Below are 19,673 nucleotides of genomic sequence, written 5' to 3'. Positions count from 1 at the left end.
CTGAAGTATGTAAGGCCCACATCTACACTGGTAGTTTGGTCCGAGGTTCGAATCCCAAGAACAGGCTGGCTGCATGGCTGTTTTCGTGTTTTCCACATGTGTAACGTGTATACGAGCCAGTTTCCTTTAAAAAGTCGTCCATGAAGACATCCCTCCCTTAAGGCAGATAGCCCTAGAGTGCTTTGCCGTAATCTAATAAACCAAACCAAACCTGAAGTATATAAGGTAAAGGAGTGCCTCAAGAAAATATGTTAAGCTGGTACACCAACAAGATCAAAAAATAGATGTAAAAGGAGTAATGTGAAAAAAAATAAGACGTAAAATGCATAGAAATTTAATGCACAAAGAGATCCGTAAATGTAGTAAAATTCAGCATTGTAAATTAGTTTCTTTTTGTATTTTGTATGTATGTGTACACAAAAATAAGGACACACAAAATATAGGATATATATACAGAATTAAGGACATGCATGATAAAGACATGAAAATAAGGGACATTAATAAAACATAAAAATGTTTCTTTTTGTTTATGCGTTTAAGACATTTTTCTGGTAGAGGTGTGCCAACTCTTTTGTTTCAAAATTTTTAGGCATTTTTTACCATGTTCCAGACCTTTATTAAAAGATATTTTCTCACTTTCAAATACACTAATCTGTCAGAATCTTTTTCTTGCTTCGTTAAGTTCAAAACTGAGCCAATTTCATCATCGGTCATCTGATATGCCAGTGTTGGCTCATCTGGATACATGATATTTTCTTGCGAAGCTTCATCATTTGTTCTTTCTTTCAAATGCAGGAGTTCTCTTGCTTTAACCTTTGCTGCATTGACCCTAAAACCAGAAAATTCACCATCATCGCTCAATTTCAGTAAACAGAGAAGATGGCCGTGCACTACACCAGCCATTAAAAATTGTTTGGGAAAAGAATTCCATGATTCTGCTAACAAATAGTGCAGTCTTTCATGATGAAATTTTTTTATAATCACAGAGAGAAAGAGAAGTCTCTTAAGATTTTTTTTTTTTTTTTTCAGAAATTCCAATTTTTATGATGCCCTGATCGATTGGTTGGGTCAATTATGTAGTATTTATGGGCGAAAAAAGGGCCACAAAAAAGTCAACTCATCCATATTAAAAATCTGTTCAGGGCTAATATTTACCATGTCTCTGCTTTCTGCTGCAGAAATTGCACATCTCCTCTATTTTAAAAGCAGCGTGAAACTTTTACCTGAGGTGCAGGCCTGAAATGGGTACACTCCGCCACTGCCAGAACCACTCATATAAGACAGCATCAAGGTTTGCCAATTTCACCTCATGCAAAGATTACATGTGTTAGAATCACTGTTGCTGTGAAATTTGAACAACTTTTCTTTATTTTCCCATATAACATATATACTCCATGTCACAATTCTAAACGATTCTGCTATAAACCAAGGAGTAACACCTCCCTGCATCTATTGCAAAACTTCTACTTTTTTTTTTTTTTTGTACTACCGTGAATGCAACATATGTACATTTTTCAGCACTGTAAGCAGTAAAATCATGAACGTGTATCTTACCTCGCATTCCTACCCAACATCGATGCAGGAAAACCTGTGAAGCTATTGGCTAGGATCTGTACCTAGGCACTCGACCATGGGGTATAAAATCACGAATCAAATTTGTGGTTCCACATCACCTGTGGGTGTTTGTAGGTGTAAGCTCTGTTGTAAGTCAAGTGCAGCATCAGGCATTTTGTGTAGTGGAAGCAGCATTTCTGATGACATGTCAGTCTTACAGGCAAATAGGTGATGGCTCACAGGTAACTTCAAGAACAGGGAGTGGTGAACTCTCAGGCCGGGTTCAAAAGTGAGGTAAAGGAGAATTTTTAGTCCGTTGAACCCGACTGGGGCCCTGGGTGCTCGGCAGAGGAATTTGTATTTGCCACCAAGTTTGTTTTTGGTTGGACTACCCACCGCTTGCCTAATATGAGGGTTTTCAGTTGGAACCTCTTTCCATGTAGTTGCATCTAGTTGCAGAATCTTGTTACCTGCCATTGTATTAAGAAGCGCTGATATTAAAACTTTTTTTATTTACCAAAAATCCCGATAAATAACAAAATTGCAGCACTAAACAAGCTTTTGGAATACAACCATGTGAGTAGTGAACATGAAAGAATTTGAGTGAAGTCGTGTGCTTTTCTTTACCTCTATGCAGATTGGAGGGTGGAAAAAACTTTTACAATAGAACCAATGATTTAGTATTTTAATTACGTCATCATTATTTAGGAAGTACTTATCTTTTCTTCTTTATTTCATTCTCTGTGTTGCGGATTCTTGAATTTATAAACTGAATGTTTACATCTTTAAGAGGTTGCACAGATTTCAGGTTAGCCAATTTTTGGTAGTTGACTGTAATACATAATGAAAATCATGTAGAAATTATGCAAAAATGATATAATTGTATGAAATTTCTATATAAAAGCTTGCTTATTTATTTTGTCCTCCTTTGCCAGTGGTTTTATGTAACTTGCGTGTAGAATTTGAGATTGGGGATGCTTAATTGAGATCCAAAGAGTTGCCTTTTGTTTGAAATCTTGTTTTCTTAACCAGCTGAGAATCACATCATGCCACATCTTATCAATGTAGCTTTCCATTTAGTACACAAGTCTTACTTCTATACTCTTACCACATAGCCCCCTTTTTTAATTGGGGCTGGCTTAATGCTTGCTCTGGCACTTTAATGTTACACAGTATCTTTTTTCTTAATTTTTTTTTTTTTTTTTACCAGCCAGAAACTATTTTTTGCCAATCAATTCTGTATTTCAGCTTACTTCTTTCCTTGAAATTTTTGAATTATAAACATATTATGTATATAGCATCTGTATAGCACAAATGTTTAAATGGAATTCTAATTATAACCTCAGTCATATGTCATATCAAATGCTTGCCATAAGTACTGTGTGCTCAAGCTGTCTAAATTTTTGTCTGGTGTTTGCATTTTCCCATTGAAAAACTTTTCTTTCATTTTCCTGTCTTACTTTCTAAATTAAAATGTGTTAATTTTTAAGAATAAATTTTACTTATTAGCATTTTGTGTACAAAATCAATGTTATTTTTTATCTTCCAGAACCAGAAGCAGAGGAAGATAAAATAAGAGCTGATTTGATTGAGCAGCAGGTGTCTGATTTCCGACTAAATTTTGCAAAACTTGCTTATAATTCTGAATTTGTAAGTAAAAATAAGTACCTAAGTAGTATGGGCTAAGAACATAACTTAAATATTTTATATTCATTAAATGTCATAGATAATTTCTTACTTTAGTTCTTGATTGACGGTACGATTTAGTCTATTATATATATGGTAGAGCATGACATATAATACACCACATCAGGCAAGCACCTAAAATCCATACAGCGCTCATGTGTTAACAGTGAAATATGCAGTTAATACCACAGAATCTGAGAAATGTTGAGTGGTTGTGGGGGTCGCATATTTCTGTCTGACCTAAACAATAAGTGAACCCAATGTCTACATGCCATTTTACTAGATTTAAACTAGTGATCTAAGATCTGGAATCAGCAAGTCCCAGTGATTCTGAATCTTATACTTTGTGCTGATAGAAATTCAGGTGCCAGGGTATTTTTATAAATTTCTTAAAAAATAAAAAAAAATAAAATAAAAAGTACATATAAAATGAAAGCATTGAACCAGTTTGTTTAGTTTCCTGGATAAACTAGACTCCAATGTTAAGAAAAGCACCTAAAACATCAATTCTTGACTTCCAAGCAGTGAAGTTGATAGACACTGTTAGTTCGATTGCAGGCAAACGAGCTGGCTGCATGGTCGTTTTCCCGATGAATAACATGTGTATGAGTGAGTTTCCTTTAGAAAGCCCTCCACGAAGGAATCCCTTCCTTTAGGCAGATAGCTTTCAAGTGCTTTGCGATAATTAAATACCGTGATTTCCGGAAGAAAGCTCGCATCAGCGTAAACGGCGCACTCAAGAAAAATGGCTAGGAAAAAATTATAAAATTACACAGAAATGCCGCAATAGATTAAATTGCGCATGACGTCGCCGTGTGCCGTACAGATGCAAAATCTCAATCTAAGTCCTGATATATGACATACCAGTTAAGAAAAATGCATGAAATGAAACCATAACTCAAAAACAAATTAAAGGTAAGAAATGTGGAAAATATATTTACCTTCATATATATACTTATTTTTACCCACTAAAGAAGTCCATATTTGTAATACTCGGACTATATTATAAATGTTGCGAGAACAAAATATTAAATTTGGATGACAAAAGGAAATTTTAAATTTTACTTACAAAAGGAATTACAGCAAACTATACATCATATGAAGCCATTAAAATCTTTCTTCACTATCTGAATTAAAAAGATTTAGTAAATCCTGATCTAAATCCAAGTCTTCCAGATCGTCACATTCGTCCTCTTGGTTTACAGTCTCTATATCTAAGGATATAATTTCAATTTGAACCCTGCAATTATTGATGATGTTTTTACCGATTTCCATGCACTTCCTACCCACTCTGCAATTTCTTCATAAGATGCTCTACGCATTTTACCGCTTTTGTTATATGTATGCAATCCTTCACTCATCCAACACTCCCACCGCTTTTGGACTTCAGCTTTGAAGGATTTATTACCTGACAAAACGATTTAACGATTGTAAGATTTTTTTCAAACCACCAGGAATTATTGCTTCAGTCGTAGACAATTTTTGACGTCTGGTTTTCGCCAATTAAAGTAAACGAGCACACATGGAATTCATTATCAATAACCCTTTTGGTTGGAAAAAAGATCCCTTACGACACTGCCAAACTACTTGTAGCCACTCATGCATGATTGTTTCGCACATCCAGCCATTCTCGTTTGCACAAATAATTACATCATTAGGAAAATCTCCCTTCAGAATAGTCTTTCATTTAAAAATGATCAACGACATTAACTTGTCACCGTTTGCGGCACAAGGTAACACACATGTTCTTTCATGCCCCGTCGTAAACACAGATACAGTTTTTGCACCAGTTTCATCAACAGTTCTGTTTGCAGGAGAGTCGAAAGCTAACGGCGTTTCATCCATATTTATTATCTGTGACCGAAGAAGTTTTTTTGGGGGGCAATAATATCTGTCACATATTTTAGAAAAGATGCCGTTTTATCCTGCCAGTACATTGGTAATTGTTGCCCAACTGCTGTTCTAGTACGCACGGAAATATTTTTTCTTTTCATAAATTTGCTATGCCTCCTTTCAAATCATTTACATTCATTCGCCTTGCTATAAATTTTGCTTGTAAGCAAATTTTTACAGTTGAAATTGCCATTCCCTTTCCTCGTTGCTCCTTTATCCAGTTTGCAAGGTCGTCCTCTAGATTCGGCCACCTTACAATACTACTTCTTTTGGCTCGCTTCTGTTGTGGCATATTTTTAAGTTCTTTTTCAGTTCTCCAACGTCGAATACATCTCTTGTCCACTTCAAACTCTCGAGCTGCTGCTTGATTTCCAATTTGTTCAGCACATGAAATTACATTAAGCTTAAAACCAGCAGTATAGCTTCTGTGCTGTTTAGATGACATTTTCAAAAATTTTCCACTCCCTTCTTACTTAAAAACTATCCAACAAGTACTTGTACCCAAACTGATGGGATCCGTATCTTCAAAATGCCAAGAAAAATTAATTCATACTGAAGGGGAAATATGTCAGAGTTCGTTATTGCAAGGCAGGTGGAGCCTTTGAAAAAAATTGCAGAAAAGGCAGGGGTGGGGGAGATGATGGGTCCTGGAAGATTCATTGAATGGCAGAGGAGAGAGAGTATTCAAACTGATAAGAATGTTATTGTTCTGAGATCTTGTTTAGGGTGAATAAGGCATGTAGGTCCGTTCAAGGCAAAGAATGTAAACAAAATAACGTTTGCAAAGAGCAACTGAGTGGTCTTTTGTGTGGGAACAGCACCAGTCTATGCACAATGACAAGGCCATCCAAACTATGTGCAATGACCATGATAGGAAATATTTTTAGTGCACCTAAACTCCTTATGGGTAGAAATGCTGCACTGACTAAACACGTAAACGCCGGGGCGTTTCTTCCGGAAATTACGGTAAATCAAACCAACCCAAAATTTAAAAATATGGTTCATTTATGTCCTTTCTATATTGTGAATTTAAGTAGAATATTCTCCCAGCCTTTTTTTAGCATGGCTACCTACGTATAGTTAGAGTTTACCGTGATCCTCATGCAAGTAGTTGCTCCTAAAGAAAAGTGAAAGGGGAAAACACAATGTAATAATAGATAAATACGTGTAATCATTGTCATTTAATGCAGAGGGTTCTCAATCTTTTGCCTCCTGTACCCCTTCCTTTCCAAGACTTGTAAAACACATGTTTAGATTTATATTATTTTTTAACATTCTTCATTGATTAAACAACAAAGTGTAGACAATGTTGATAAATACCAAAACCTGAATTAAAGTCGTTTTTTTTACAGTCGAACTAAAATTAAATATGAGACAGCTAAACAAAATTTTGACCTTATTCCGCCTGAAACTATGAAATTTCCTTCTGGTTGAGAACCCCTGAGTTAATGATAACTTATGAATCAGTTAATAATTATAAATGAATGCTTGTAACAATGTAATAAGATGGCTGTACTTTTCATGACTCGAAAAAAATTCATTCTTAATTTGCACTTTTAAGAACCTTTAATCTGATGAATTTTGTACTTGTGCAAAGAACTTCTAGTCTGTAATTCTCTTAAAGTGGTATTTTACTATCTTGTGTTGTACTGTTTTATAATGGTGTTTATAGGCTTAATTTTTTTTGCTTGTTTTTACTGTAAAAATAGCTTCACTTGAACATTAATTTCACATTTTCATTTATATCTCAAGTAGTCTCAGCTTATATATATTGTTTAAATTTCTTCAAAAATATAAATCCATTTTATGTATGGTAATATTGTGTTTTGTTTATTGAGTTGCATTTAGGTTTATGCAGCTCAATTTGTATGCACACTTATTTGTATATAAGTGTTTATTTCTTATATAGAATTGCATACATAACGATATTTAAACTGTAAAAAGGGCTTGACTGGATTATGGAAAACTTACGAAAATGCATTCTTAAAACTCGAAGAGCAATTTTCCCCACAGCTTCCAGAAGCCATCCATCACCATATAAATATGGTTTCGAAAGCCAAAATGTTAATCACCTGCAAGAGTTAGTTGAATGGTAGTATCGAGTTTACTCTGTAAGTGATTTTGAGAATTTATCATATGAGGTATGACAGTTAAATAACGAGACTAGTGTCAGAGATGATTTATTTTTAAGTAACTTTTATCACATACTCCCCTATATATACACTGCTGCATGTGTGCCTTTCATTGTTCAAAGTAATCCTTTGTCACCCTCTTCAACAGCTCTGCCATTTTTGCTTTTACCTCTTCAGACTAAAAATGTGTTCTCTTCAAAGCGCTTTTGACTTGTGGGAATATATAAGTCACTGGTGAAGAATATGGAGGATGTTCGAGCAAGGAATGCACTTGTTCACTAAAACTTGTTTCACATATAGGGCATCATTGTGGGCTGGTATGTTGTCCTTATGCAGAATCCATGTGTCATCGTTCTAGATCCTGTCTCTTCTTCCGTACTCTTTCCCTCAAATTGGTTAGGACTTCTTTGTATTATTTCTGATTAACCGTTTGACCCACAGGCAACCTTTACATCATAGTAACACTCCTGATACTGCCAAAAATGGTCAGCATGGCCTTCAATTTTGGCTTATTCATTCAGGATTTTTTCATTCTTGTCGATGTGAGAGTTGATTCATCGATTAACACTTTGCTTCTGTGTAGTGCTGGAAGATCCATATTTCATCATGTGAAGATGTTTAAGCGAGTCTAGTTCTTCGTTGAGTCATTCATGACATCAGAGCAAATGTTCTTTTGTCTTTTTGTTTCTCGGAAGTTCCGAACCATTTTTGCACAAACTTTTATCCTGTTTTATCACTATGTTAAAGTTACCATGTCTCCGATTATCCCAGTGATCAGATGTGGTTTTTCTCATAAGGTAAGAATAAAAGGAGGCACCAGCACCGCACTACGACTGAAGCAGTGCTTTGATAGTATTTACTCACACTGCAGTTCCACACAAATTGAAAAGTGGGGACATTTCCACGTAAAAGAAACATTAATTGTTGGCTGGATAATAGCAGTTTGTATAGTTTAGTGACATTGACACAAAAATCACGTCTCAGTTATTTTTCAATAACCTGCAACAGCGATTTTGATTATGAATTGGTTTTATAAAATTCTAAGCTACTGGATTACAGAAATGTAGATTTTAGCAAAAATGTTATGAGTAAAGAATGAAAAATACCTTTACCTTATAGTACCTTTAAAATGTCAAAATATCAAAAATATATTGCACATTATACCTGAATTTACTCAGAACTTAGTGGTAATAGTGTGAAAATTTGTATACTTCTTTTTGATACCCTTAATAGAGTATTCGTCACCTTTATGTTATGTTCCCAATATTAAAAGTGAAATTTTGCAATTCACATAATATTTTAAAATGTAACATGTACTTTTTTTTTTAAATTTTTAGGGGAGAGGCTTAATAGTTGTTCATTTTTAACTCATCATTTTGGTTTTGTGCAATTAAAAAATAATCACTTTGGTTTTGCATAGCTTAACTGAGAAATGAAATTACCACAAAATCCTGTAATCTTTGTCAAAATTAATAAATATATAGATAGATATGCTAATAAGTTAACTTTTCCTTCATTTGTAACCACACATTTCTATAAAATTGTGCACAGGAACAACTGCTAATTCAGTGGAAGTGCCATGTGTAGTCAAGATGTGACCATGTGAAAAAGTCTGATGTATGCTAATATTGCAAATTACTTTACTCAAAAAATATATTGAATGCATAGAAATCAAGTATTTGCACATGCCAAAAATGAAAAATATGAAATATATATATGACTATTTATGCATATCCTTGTAAAAAGCATGTAGTTGCCTGGCAAAATGCATAAATATTTATTAAATTGTTTATAGATGTATTTGGAATTGAAGGCACTATTCATTCATAAGCTGCTGTGAAAGTTACTGTGTTATTAAATATACCTAAATTTATTATCATAAATATAATTAACAGTATTGTTATAATATAGTTGAAATAAAGCTACAGTGTTAAAATTAGATTCTGTTAGGAAAATAACAATAAAATAAGGCATATTTAGTCTTAATCTTTTTTTGGGGGGGCTGGTTTTTTAATATCTTGGTTCTGAAATAAAGGCGAGATATTATAAAGCAGTTTGCAAATTTCTTTTCAACTAAAAAAAAAAGCTATGTTGCATAATGTTATGAATTTGGCAGGTATGTAAACATTCTTTGAATCCACTACAAACATATAAATCGAAAGCTTTATCTCTAACCAGAAAAGTTGTACAGAAAATTAGCGTGTGACCTTTTGTTGAATGCATGTGCCATAATGTACTGTTTGCATTTCAAGAAGAGACCTCCAAAAAATGACTGCTTTATAAAGCAGGTAGGTAAAGAAATTTCAGAATATTTTTATAGATTTGTGATAGGTTTAAAGAAGCCGACATTACACAAAAATACTCATGATTATTGCAATAGATCATATTGCTAAAAATAAGGGCTATAAAAGTTTAATATTCTGTAATAAGCACATTTTTTGCATTATATTAATTACAGAACTGCTAGCTCTCCTGGCTCTTTATCTTGTTCCCGTTCTCCCATTAGATCACAAAATCTTCAGCTTATAGTATTTAACCTTTACTGAGGTAAATGACTGATGAAAATATTTCTACCAATAAATGAAATTTATTGAATTAATAGAACCAAAATTGTGCGAACTCCTTTCCTGGATCCTAGTGATTTGTAACATAATTTTTCTTATTAAATTTGATTTCATCTGAATTGAGATATTTGTAGAAATTGTTATGAAGATTTGAGCAATGTTTTACCAGTGAGTATTTGCATTTTGTTTTGTTACACATCAATATATGAAACATTATTTAAATTTATAAACTCAATAATTTCTACATCATTAATTAATTTTTTTGCTTTATTAAAAAGTATTTTAATAAATAAGAGCTTTTGTTAATCAGGATTTTCTTAGTACGAAAGTTAAAAAAAGTTGCAAAATGAAATAAACCAAAAACATAAACTTCAAAATATGACAAAAATTTAATTTATTTTACTTAAGAATCGTGTTATAAATAGTTTAATAACTTGACTCATGGACTATAAAGTGAATTTAAGTCAGTTCTTTTGAATCTCTTGTGTAATAAGAAGCTCTTGGTTTATGGTATTGTTGTAAAATGCCCGCTTTTACAGGGAAGCTCTCTCATCGCAGCTGGGCATTTTACAACACTAGAGTTGACATGGAATTATTAAGTTTATAAATTTCATATTATGAGTCTTCAGGGACCGATGTCAGATTAGGAAAATTATCAAATCTTTGGGAACTGATGCTGCCTAAATGGAAACTTATGAACTCCATTGAATGTTTTAATTTGAAGTAAAAAAAAATTTAGAAAACTTAAGTATTTCACAATTGGTAATTTTTTTAATACAAAACCTGAAATTCCATCTATCAAGGTATTGTTATGTTAATGATATATTAGCTAGGAATGGCTGTTTCAGTTGTCATGTGCAGCTGAACTTTAGTAAACCAGAAACGAAGGGACCAAGGAGGGGAATTTTTTGTAATTTAAAATTTCACTAAATCGGAATGATTAACATTAATTTCAAATTCGGGATTCAATTTGAGCAATAAAAATTCTGTTTAAAGCTTGGTTAATTTATTGTATGAGATTTGTTGCATATTGTATATTATCCTGTTTAACTTGAAATTTGCCTTCATCAGTAAGTACCTTTAATAAATGTTTCAAAATAGGTGTTGGTGACTTAAAATTACAAATGTTTTTAATTATCATTGAGAGAGTAATTCAAATATCAAATTTTATTTTTGTAGGAAAAGCTGAAAGAGGAGTATTTGAAAAAATTACCCACTCTGTTGAAAGAAATTTCTGATTTTCTTGGTAAACGCTTGTGGTTTGCCTCACAGGATAAGGTGTGTATAGAAGTATATATGGTGTTTTAAGTTTTTATGAAAATATAAAATATTCAATATAATTTTTATTTTGATGCATCTGAAATCTAAAACTTATTGAATGGGTTTCCTTTATATTTTTAATCTGTTATAAACAAATTAGCTCGACTTCACTTTAAACGTTTGGTTAGAAATCACTATATGTAGTTTTATTTTGTGCGGTCGGTCTATCAGAAAGTTCTGTCCGTTTTATGCCGCATTTTTTGACACATAAGCAGATGTTTATTTAGTGCATTTTGGTTCTATTTTTTATCACTTAATGTATACATACTGACGTAGCAAATTGGCTAAAACAAAGTTGATTCCTGTTAGATGGTCCGAAAAATTTGACACAGGTGATTTCAACCTTTCTGATACACCACGTTTTGAGTGACCATCTTTGATCGAGAACGATGTTATTGATTGCAGGAAGGCTTAATTCAGCTCAGCAAATCATTTCAGACCCTATGCGAAAGATAAGATTGGTGTGGAAATACTCAAGATGGGTGTGCCACATGAATTAAGTCAGAAGAATTTGGATGATCGAATCGTTATATGCACATCTCTGCTTGCTCGGAATAAAATTAAGTTTTTCTTGAACCAGATGAAAAATTGGTTGCCTACTGAAACATTGTAAGGAAAAGGCCATATTGTGAACCTGGGAAACCTAGCTCTTCCACCTCTAAACCGAATTTGACTCTGAATAAGAGAATGTGTATATGGTGGGACACTCGACCAATACATTATGAGCTTTTAAAACCAAATGAAAAGCTCAGTTCGAAGAAGTATTGTCAACAACTGGATAATTTAAAGACAGCTGTTCAAGAAAAGAGGAAGACGATGTTCAGTAGGAAGGACATCATGATAATGTCAGGCCACATGCTGCTTTGGGGACTCTTCAAAGAATTACAGAACTAGGCTGGGAAATTCTTTCGCATCCACCACATTCCCTGGACTTCAAAAAATTCAAAAATAGGATATGCAAATTGCCCTCATGCTGGCAAAATGTCATTAATGATAACGACAATTATATTATTTAATAAAGTTTATTGACGGTAAGAAAATTTTTTTGTCATAGTTGCTAACAGTTCCAGTAGATCACAAAATCTCCCAGTTTTTAATTTCTAGCATTGATTAAGGAAAATATTTGCCAGTAATAAATGAAATTTATTGAATTTGAAATTTATTGAATTAATAAAACTTAAATTATGTAAATCCCATTTCCTCATACTTTCTGATTTTCAACATATTTTTTGTTATCAATTTTTATCTGAATCTTCCATAGACATTCATATGGCTTTTTTGTCATGATTCAACTAATTTTAATCAATTAACATTTGTTATGTTTGGCATCAGTAAAGGTACATTGTCAAGTTTATACACACGCTATGTACATTACATATTAATTTTATTTTCGTCATATTTAAAAATACTTAGATGACTAAAAGCTTTTTTCCCCCTTCTGGGTGTAAAAGTGTAAAATAATTTCAAAATAAGATAAGCCAAGGAACATAAAACTTACTAATAATGCTAATTAAGCAGCATAAAATAAAATATATTAATGTTATTAAAGATATTTAATAATAATAAATTTGGAGGTTTATTGAAATGGTATTGCTGAGTTGTTTGAACACCTTTTTGGAAACATGCAATTTTTGCACAAGAATCCCCCCCCCCTTTTTTTTTTTTTTTTTTTTCATTTTCTATTATGTTTGTGTACAGTTTGGCTTTGTGTTTAGAATTCAAATATTAAAAATGTAGAAAGCACCATAAAATTATGCTAGTTTGCAAGATCAGAATTATATATAATAATATGAATGATAAAAAAATGGCAGACAGTATATGCAAGTCTTTGGTTGTTGTACAGGGTGTGACAAAAGCTCATGTCCAAACGGCACAAATTATTAGGAATCAGAATTACATGGGAACGGAGGGTCGAAATTTTACGACAAAAAAGTACCAAATACAAATGAAAAATTTTATAACAAATGCTCAAAATTGTCCCCACCAACTGCAATGCATGCTTCACATGGATTCACAAATTCATTCGAATTGGTCTGGAGTCTTCCAAACATGTGCCGCTGTTTAAAGAATAGATGTCTTGTGCAACAGCCGTTTAAGGTATCCCCAGACGTAAAAATGCAGGGGGGGGTGAAATCCAGGAATTGACTTACATTCCTGTGGAAATGTGAAATAGCCCCATCATGCTGGAACCACATTTTGAGGCATGCGATTACGGGAACTTCCACTAACAATGTGGGCAACACTTTGAACAAAAATTGCATACAAAAACCCTGTTACAAACCATAAGAAACCCCGTTGAAGCATTACATATGGACCGATCAGCTTGTCACCTATAATTCTGGCCCAGATGTTACTGGTGTTGATGGTTGTGTAACTGTCTGACATGAGGATTTACGATTGATCGTCTATGCATTTGTGCTGGTTGATGATACCATCCTGGGAAAAGATAGCTTCATTAATGAACAGTACCCATGATGGAAATTGTGGGTCTGCAATCCTTGCCTGTAAGTATCAGCTTGCAAATGCGACGTTGGGCATAATCTGTATCACTTAGTGCCTGCACCCGTTGTATGTGGTGTGGATGTTGATGATCTTCCGCACAGTAATCTCATAATGGAGGACCTAGGTTGTGTTCCAAGACGCCGATACCTGTGTGCAGATTCTGTCTCATTGTGTCATACAGCATTCTTGACATCCGCTGTCTGTGTCTTAACGTTGCCTGCCAATGTGGCTGCTGATTCTGAACAATCCTGCTTCTTGCAATTGGCAGTGTAATTGTCTGCAGTCTATGGTCAGGTGACGTTCGTTCATGTACCATTGTCAATACATGCATACTGCAGCGTGTCCATTATCATCCACAGAGCCATATTCGTAATGTATGGCCTCCAATTCTGCATTGCTGTACTGGTTCATCCTTTCTCTGCAACATCTGCACTTTGAGTGATACGACTTCCTACTCTTGCCTCTGTCAGAACTTATTGCCCTCTGGCAGATTACACTTTTGTTTTTCCCCTTTTCCTATGTAATTCTTATTCCTCGTGACCTGAGATGACCTTTTGTGATACTCTGTATAATTAGCATGTTCACTTTGTAAAGTCCTCCACGAAAGCATCCCTCCCCTTAGGCAGATAGCCCTAGTGTGCTTTGCCATATTTAAATACACCAATACATCAAATGAAAAAAAGTAAGCTCCTTCTTACATTTTAAGATAAATTTAAAGAAAAAAAATGTTAGTTGATATTCCACCCTTCCTTCAGAATTTTCTTCAAAAAGCAGCTTCATTAGGCTATGGCCTCAGAATATAGGTAGTGATATATTTTTACATACAGTGGGTGATTGGTTAACAAACAGTTAGGACTGTGAACAAATTGGACAATGAACACATATTCAGATAACGGAACTAAAACAAATTATAACGAACACTTCTCGGCTCTCGGAGCATAAAGTGCAGGGTTGTCAAACCCAATGGACCAAAAATCGTTTTTCATCTCTCTTGAATTATGTTGCTTGCCTATTAAACTTCGAAGTTGTATATTTAAAAAAAAAATTTCCACTAGAATATTTAGAGCCAAAGTAGATCATCAGTTCTGGTTTTGATTTCATTTTGAGCGCCTCCTGCTCCCTCTCGTTCAGGAAGACACCCCTAAAATAGTGGATGGAATTTAACAACTGCTAGAGATCTGGAATTGGAGGTGAATGAGGATAGCATAGAAGATGTCATAATGGAACATGAACTGACGACAGAACTCCAACAAATCTTAAATGAAGAACATGAAGAAAGAGCGAAATGTGTCTTCTTAACAAAAGGAATGCCGACATCTGCCGTTAAAGATCTTTTGAAGAAGTGGGAGGATGTCGGAGCAATGGTCTTAGAATGGCACCCAAACCAAGCTAATATCAGTAGGTTTAGGGATCTTTACAACGACAACATGCTATTAATCACTTCCGGAAAATCCTGGAAAAGAGAAAAAAAGCAGTGGACATTGGACATGCTCTTTAACGCCCCATAAACAAAAAAAGAAAAGGATGATTAATATACAAGACTATATGTATGAATTTTTTAATAAACTTACTAAGAAATTATACATCCTATACATTTAATTTCATTTTTAAGAGTCTCCAGAACAAATTAATTGATTTCACAAAAGAATCTGACAAACAATTCGGATAGCGAATATAGTCTTGTAACAGATTATGTTCGTTAACCAATCACCCACTGTATTTGTTATTAGGCATGTTGAACTGTATACACTGTTACGCATTTGTTATCTGGCATACTTAAGAACAGTACATTGGATGCAGGTCTAGATGGTTTTAATTATTTATCATAGTCTAAATTAGGGTAATTTTGTAATGATTTTCAGGAAACTTAAGTGATCTTTAGGGATACATATTCATATACTTTTCTCTATGTCATTAGACGAAACTTGCTAATCAAAACAGGTCATCAATAGATTGGAAACAGATAGTACCAAGTTCTGCACATATTCAAATTTATGAAAAAGATGTAATTCCCGAACATAATTGCAGCTAATGCAGAAATGTCGTAATTGAGGAATAGTTTTAAAATAATTAATAAAAGATTCAAATGTATTGCATTTGTGACATCAATAAATTGTAAATATAGCAAATTTTATCTGGTAAAATAAGTGATAAAAACTGTAGATTTTTTTATAAACGAAACAGATAAAAATAATCTCTGTGGTTAATTGGAGGGAAAAAATTTGCTAAAAGAAAGCTATCTAACTAAGCATATGTCAATTTTGAAAATGGTTAAAAAAATATGTTTATGACTTGGATCATTTCAGATATAAGATGGGACTGTTTTCTTTATTTATAGATTACCTATGTTGACTTCATGGTTTATGAAGCCTTGTATCATCATAAGGCTTTAGCTGCTGATTGCCTGAATGAATTCCAAAATTTGAAGGATTTCTTTGATAGGTTTGAGGTAAACTTGATTTTAAAAAAAATTTTACTATTTAATTTTTTGTGATTTATCCTTTATTAATTTAAAAAATGTGTTTTATATGGTTGTGTAAATAATTTGAGAATTTTTTTTTAATTACGAGTGTTGTGTAAATTTTGTCATACAAGAATAGCTATATGCCTTCTGTTTATTGTAGGCCTACAAGCACCCAAGCAGTAAAACTGGTGTACACTAGCAGTTCTAACCTGGGTTTAATTCTAGGTGAATGGGTTGCATGCATGGCTATTTGCATGCTTTACTCCATGTTTATATGAAACAGTTTTCCTTAAAAAGACATAAAAGCACCCCTTCCTTCCCTTAAGCAACTAGCCTTAGTGTGCTTTGCCATAATTAACCAAACCAAACAAATCTGTTTATTTAACTTATAAAACTCTTGCACCTAGAATAAACACATTGAAAAGTAATAACCTTTCAAAGGCTTTTTGGTAATTCAAACTGTGTTTATTGTAATACTAAAGATCAGATATAATTCTTGACTTTACACAATTCAAGAATATAAAGATTTAACAGTGGAAACACTATTGCAAGGGTTAGTGATCCTAAAACCAGTATAACTGGAAAACAGACAAATTGAAGATTACAGTTTTTGTCTCCAAGAGACCGGTATTTTACTATACCCCCCCTCAAATCATCTGAGATTTTTGATAATTCTATTTTGTCCTTGTTAAATAAGCAAATTAAGTCGTTAGAGGTATTATGTTAAGGGCCCCAGACTATTATGGGCTGATTTGTACGAGGAATTTAAGCAGGGAATCACAACAAGTCAAAAATTAACTCTCAACCGGCGGTCTTAAACTTCGTCACATGAGAGAACCCTTACCTGTAGTTTGTACCCACTCTGGCTGGCAAATGCAACTATGGGGTCAGGCCCTACCCATGGATCTTATATTAAGTTGAGGCTTAAGATCCTTTCCTTATCAGGCGAGAGAGCAGGTTCACAACAAAATGATAGAACTGAAGCCTTTGTGAGCCCTAACTCAACCAAAGAGGCAGCTTTCTCAATGCTAAATGAAAGAGCAGGATATGTTTGACCCTGGTGGTCACCTTGCAATACCTGAGTATTTTGGGGCCTCATAACTGAGAAGTGCATATATCAACCAGTACGGTAAATAACTGCAAGGGGGAACTTATTAAACTAATTTTAACGATCCCTGTTGCTCTAGGCCCACCAACAGCCATGCGGTAAAGTCACTGAACACTGGTAGTTCGGTCCGAGGTTCGAATACCGTGAACGGGCTGGCTGCATGGGCATTTTCGTGGTTTTCCCCATGTGTAACGTGTATATGAGCCAGTTTCCCTTAGAAAGTCCTCCATGAAGGCATCCCATTAAACAAATAGCCTTAGTATGCTTTGCCATAATTAAATACACCACCACACCCTGTTACTCTAAGAAAATTCACAAATATTAGAAAGCAGTATAAATTATCAATACTTTGGCCCTTTATGAGGGAATGAAGAGTAAAATTATTAATATTAAATGTCTTTTGTATAATCTTGAAGCAATGTCAAGATACAATGTATGTATTTATATCACTAAACAAGGCCCCAGTTTAAATGAAAAGTAATAAATAGGAAATGAGATTATTTTCTGTTCATAAGTAATTTACTACCTTCAAAAATAGAAACATTAATTCCATCTCCCCCCGCAGTTTACATTTAAGTGAATGTGTAAGGTAACATCCATAAAGAAAAAAAAAATTTGATTACAATTAACTTCAAAGATGAGACTACAGAGAGCAGTTGCAATGCTTCTACTAGATTCATATGTGACATTTCTTTATTTAAAAGGAAAATAATATGTAAGTGTGCATATTATTTATTCAGATTAGAATTATAATTGTAATAGTATATTTAAAACGAAAAACATATAAAAATAAACAAAAAAACTTGATAAAATTAGTCACTAAATAGGTGCTATGATTCTGTTGGATTAAGTGTAAAATAAAATTAAAAGTAATAAGTTTTAATAACAAATTTCTATATTTTATATCTGGAATGTCTGAATAGGTAGTGCGAGAAAAGACGAAAACTGAAAAGTATATTTTTCAAAGGAAAATCCTAAGAGAAAATTTGGTTTGATTGCTGGGGGGGGGACATTTTTCAGATTAGATTAACTGAAAAGTATATTTTTCAAAAGAAAATCCTAAGAGAAAATTTGATTTGATGGCTGGGGGGAGGGGCATTTTTAAAACTTCTGTAGCGATTGTTTTTTTTCTTTCTTTTTTTTTAAAGATTGTAGGATCAACTGTCATCTAAATTATTAGAAATAGAACAGTAGTATACATTGAATTGTAAAGACTTTCTCTCATTTTAATGTGCGTCACCAAATCAATGTGAATAGGAAACAGTAAATACTCTGCTGGCTTTTAATATTGCTATGCCATGAAGGAGACATACGAGAAATTTCCAATCCAAAGGGGAAAGTCTTACTAGCACAAATCAGAATTTGCCAATGACAGGATGATTATCGCCTGTTGAGTACCATTCCATGGTATTACTGCTCATATTAGTCGGGATTCAGTTAACTGCCAGGTGAATATAGTATCAGCGGGTCTAGGCAGGCCGCGTGGAATGTATTAATCGGCAGCCCCAGGACACTTATGCCCACTGTTCTTTCGACCTAGCAGGATAATATATCTGTGTTGTGTCTTGGTTCAGGAGCTTGGCCGATGTGCAGGATGATGTGTCTGCAGCAACACAGACCAGCATGGTGACCATTGTAACATCTCTTGACATTGCAGCAGAGAGGTGTTCACTTACTACAGTCGTGAGAGGAAAAAAACACTGTACACAGGAGTACCATGTTGTCTTTTCAGACGAATTCTGGATCTTCATACAGTAATCCTGGTGGATGGATGCATCTGTCTGTGGGGCACCAGTAATGAATCATAGTCATATGGGCCCAGTACTTGGTGTGATGGGGGTCATTGTTGGATATACATCCCAATTACTTCTTGTTCATATAGCTAATATGTGGGCAGCCAGCATTACGTTTTGGACAGGTTAAGGACCATGGCTGTATTCTATCTTCAGAGCCTTCCATCACACCATCTTTCAACACGATAATGCTCTATCGCATGTTGGCCTTGCTTAGGGTACAAATTTACTACAATCAGTATATGTACTGATTGTATATGCACTGTTTTACAGATTTCACATTGTTTTAATATTGGTAGAAATTTTGCTCTTAGTGATTGAATTCATCAGAAAATTCACTGTTAGTGATCAAAAACTCCATTTTCCCCCCCTCCTGAAGGTAGTTTCTTCATACCGTTTTGTATTTCTAAATGAGTAGATTCATATGCACTGCACCAAAAAAAGCGACTTGGCCAATTGGTGAAATTCAAATTGCGTTTTTCATGTCTCTAAAGCACAACTTCAGATATATATTAGATTTATATATGGCTTTGTTCTAACATAAGTAGTTTGATGCAAAATCGGACCTTTTCTGAAGTAACATACCAATTTTTTCCATGTTTCAATTCTACGACTTGGATTATGCCTAAATATTAAATTTTGTAAAATAGGGTGCGA

The 19,673-nt window shown here is 33.9% G+C and overlaps 1 protein-coding gene across 1 annotated transcript in view; it reads left to right on the top strand.

Annotated features, from left to right (window-relative positions):
• The window catches only part of LOC118188738 (glutathione S-transferase Mu 1-like), a 39,143-nt gene that overhangs the window by 16,838 nt on the left and 2,632 nt on the right, over positions 1 to 19,673 (top strand). Inside the window, exons 4-6 of the mRNA XM_035359232.2 lie at positions 3,104 to 3,204; positions 11,009 to 11,107; positions 15,990 to 16,100. Coding sequence (XP_035215123.1) covers positions 3,104 to 3,204; positions 11,009 to 11,107; positions 15,990 to 16,100 — 311 coding nt within the window. The remainder of the gene's footprint in view (positions 1 to 3,103; positions 3,205 to 11,008; positions 11,108 to 15,989; positions 16,101 to 19,673) is intronic.

Source organism: Stegodyphus dumicola, chromosome X1 (genome assembly GCF_044657685.1).
Source record: "Stegodyphus dumicola isolate Sdum_Otavi_A_Nest chromosome X1, ASM4465768v1".
Lineage (NCBI taxonomy): Eukaryota > Metazoa > Arthropoda > Arachnida > Araneae > Eresidae > Stegodyphus > Stegodyphus dumicola.
Note: the sequence above shows the minus strand (reverse complement) of the source record. Positions and strands in the feature narration are given on the sequence as shown.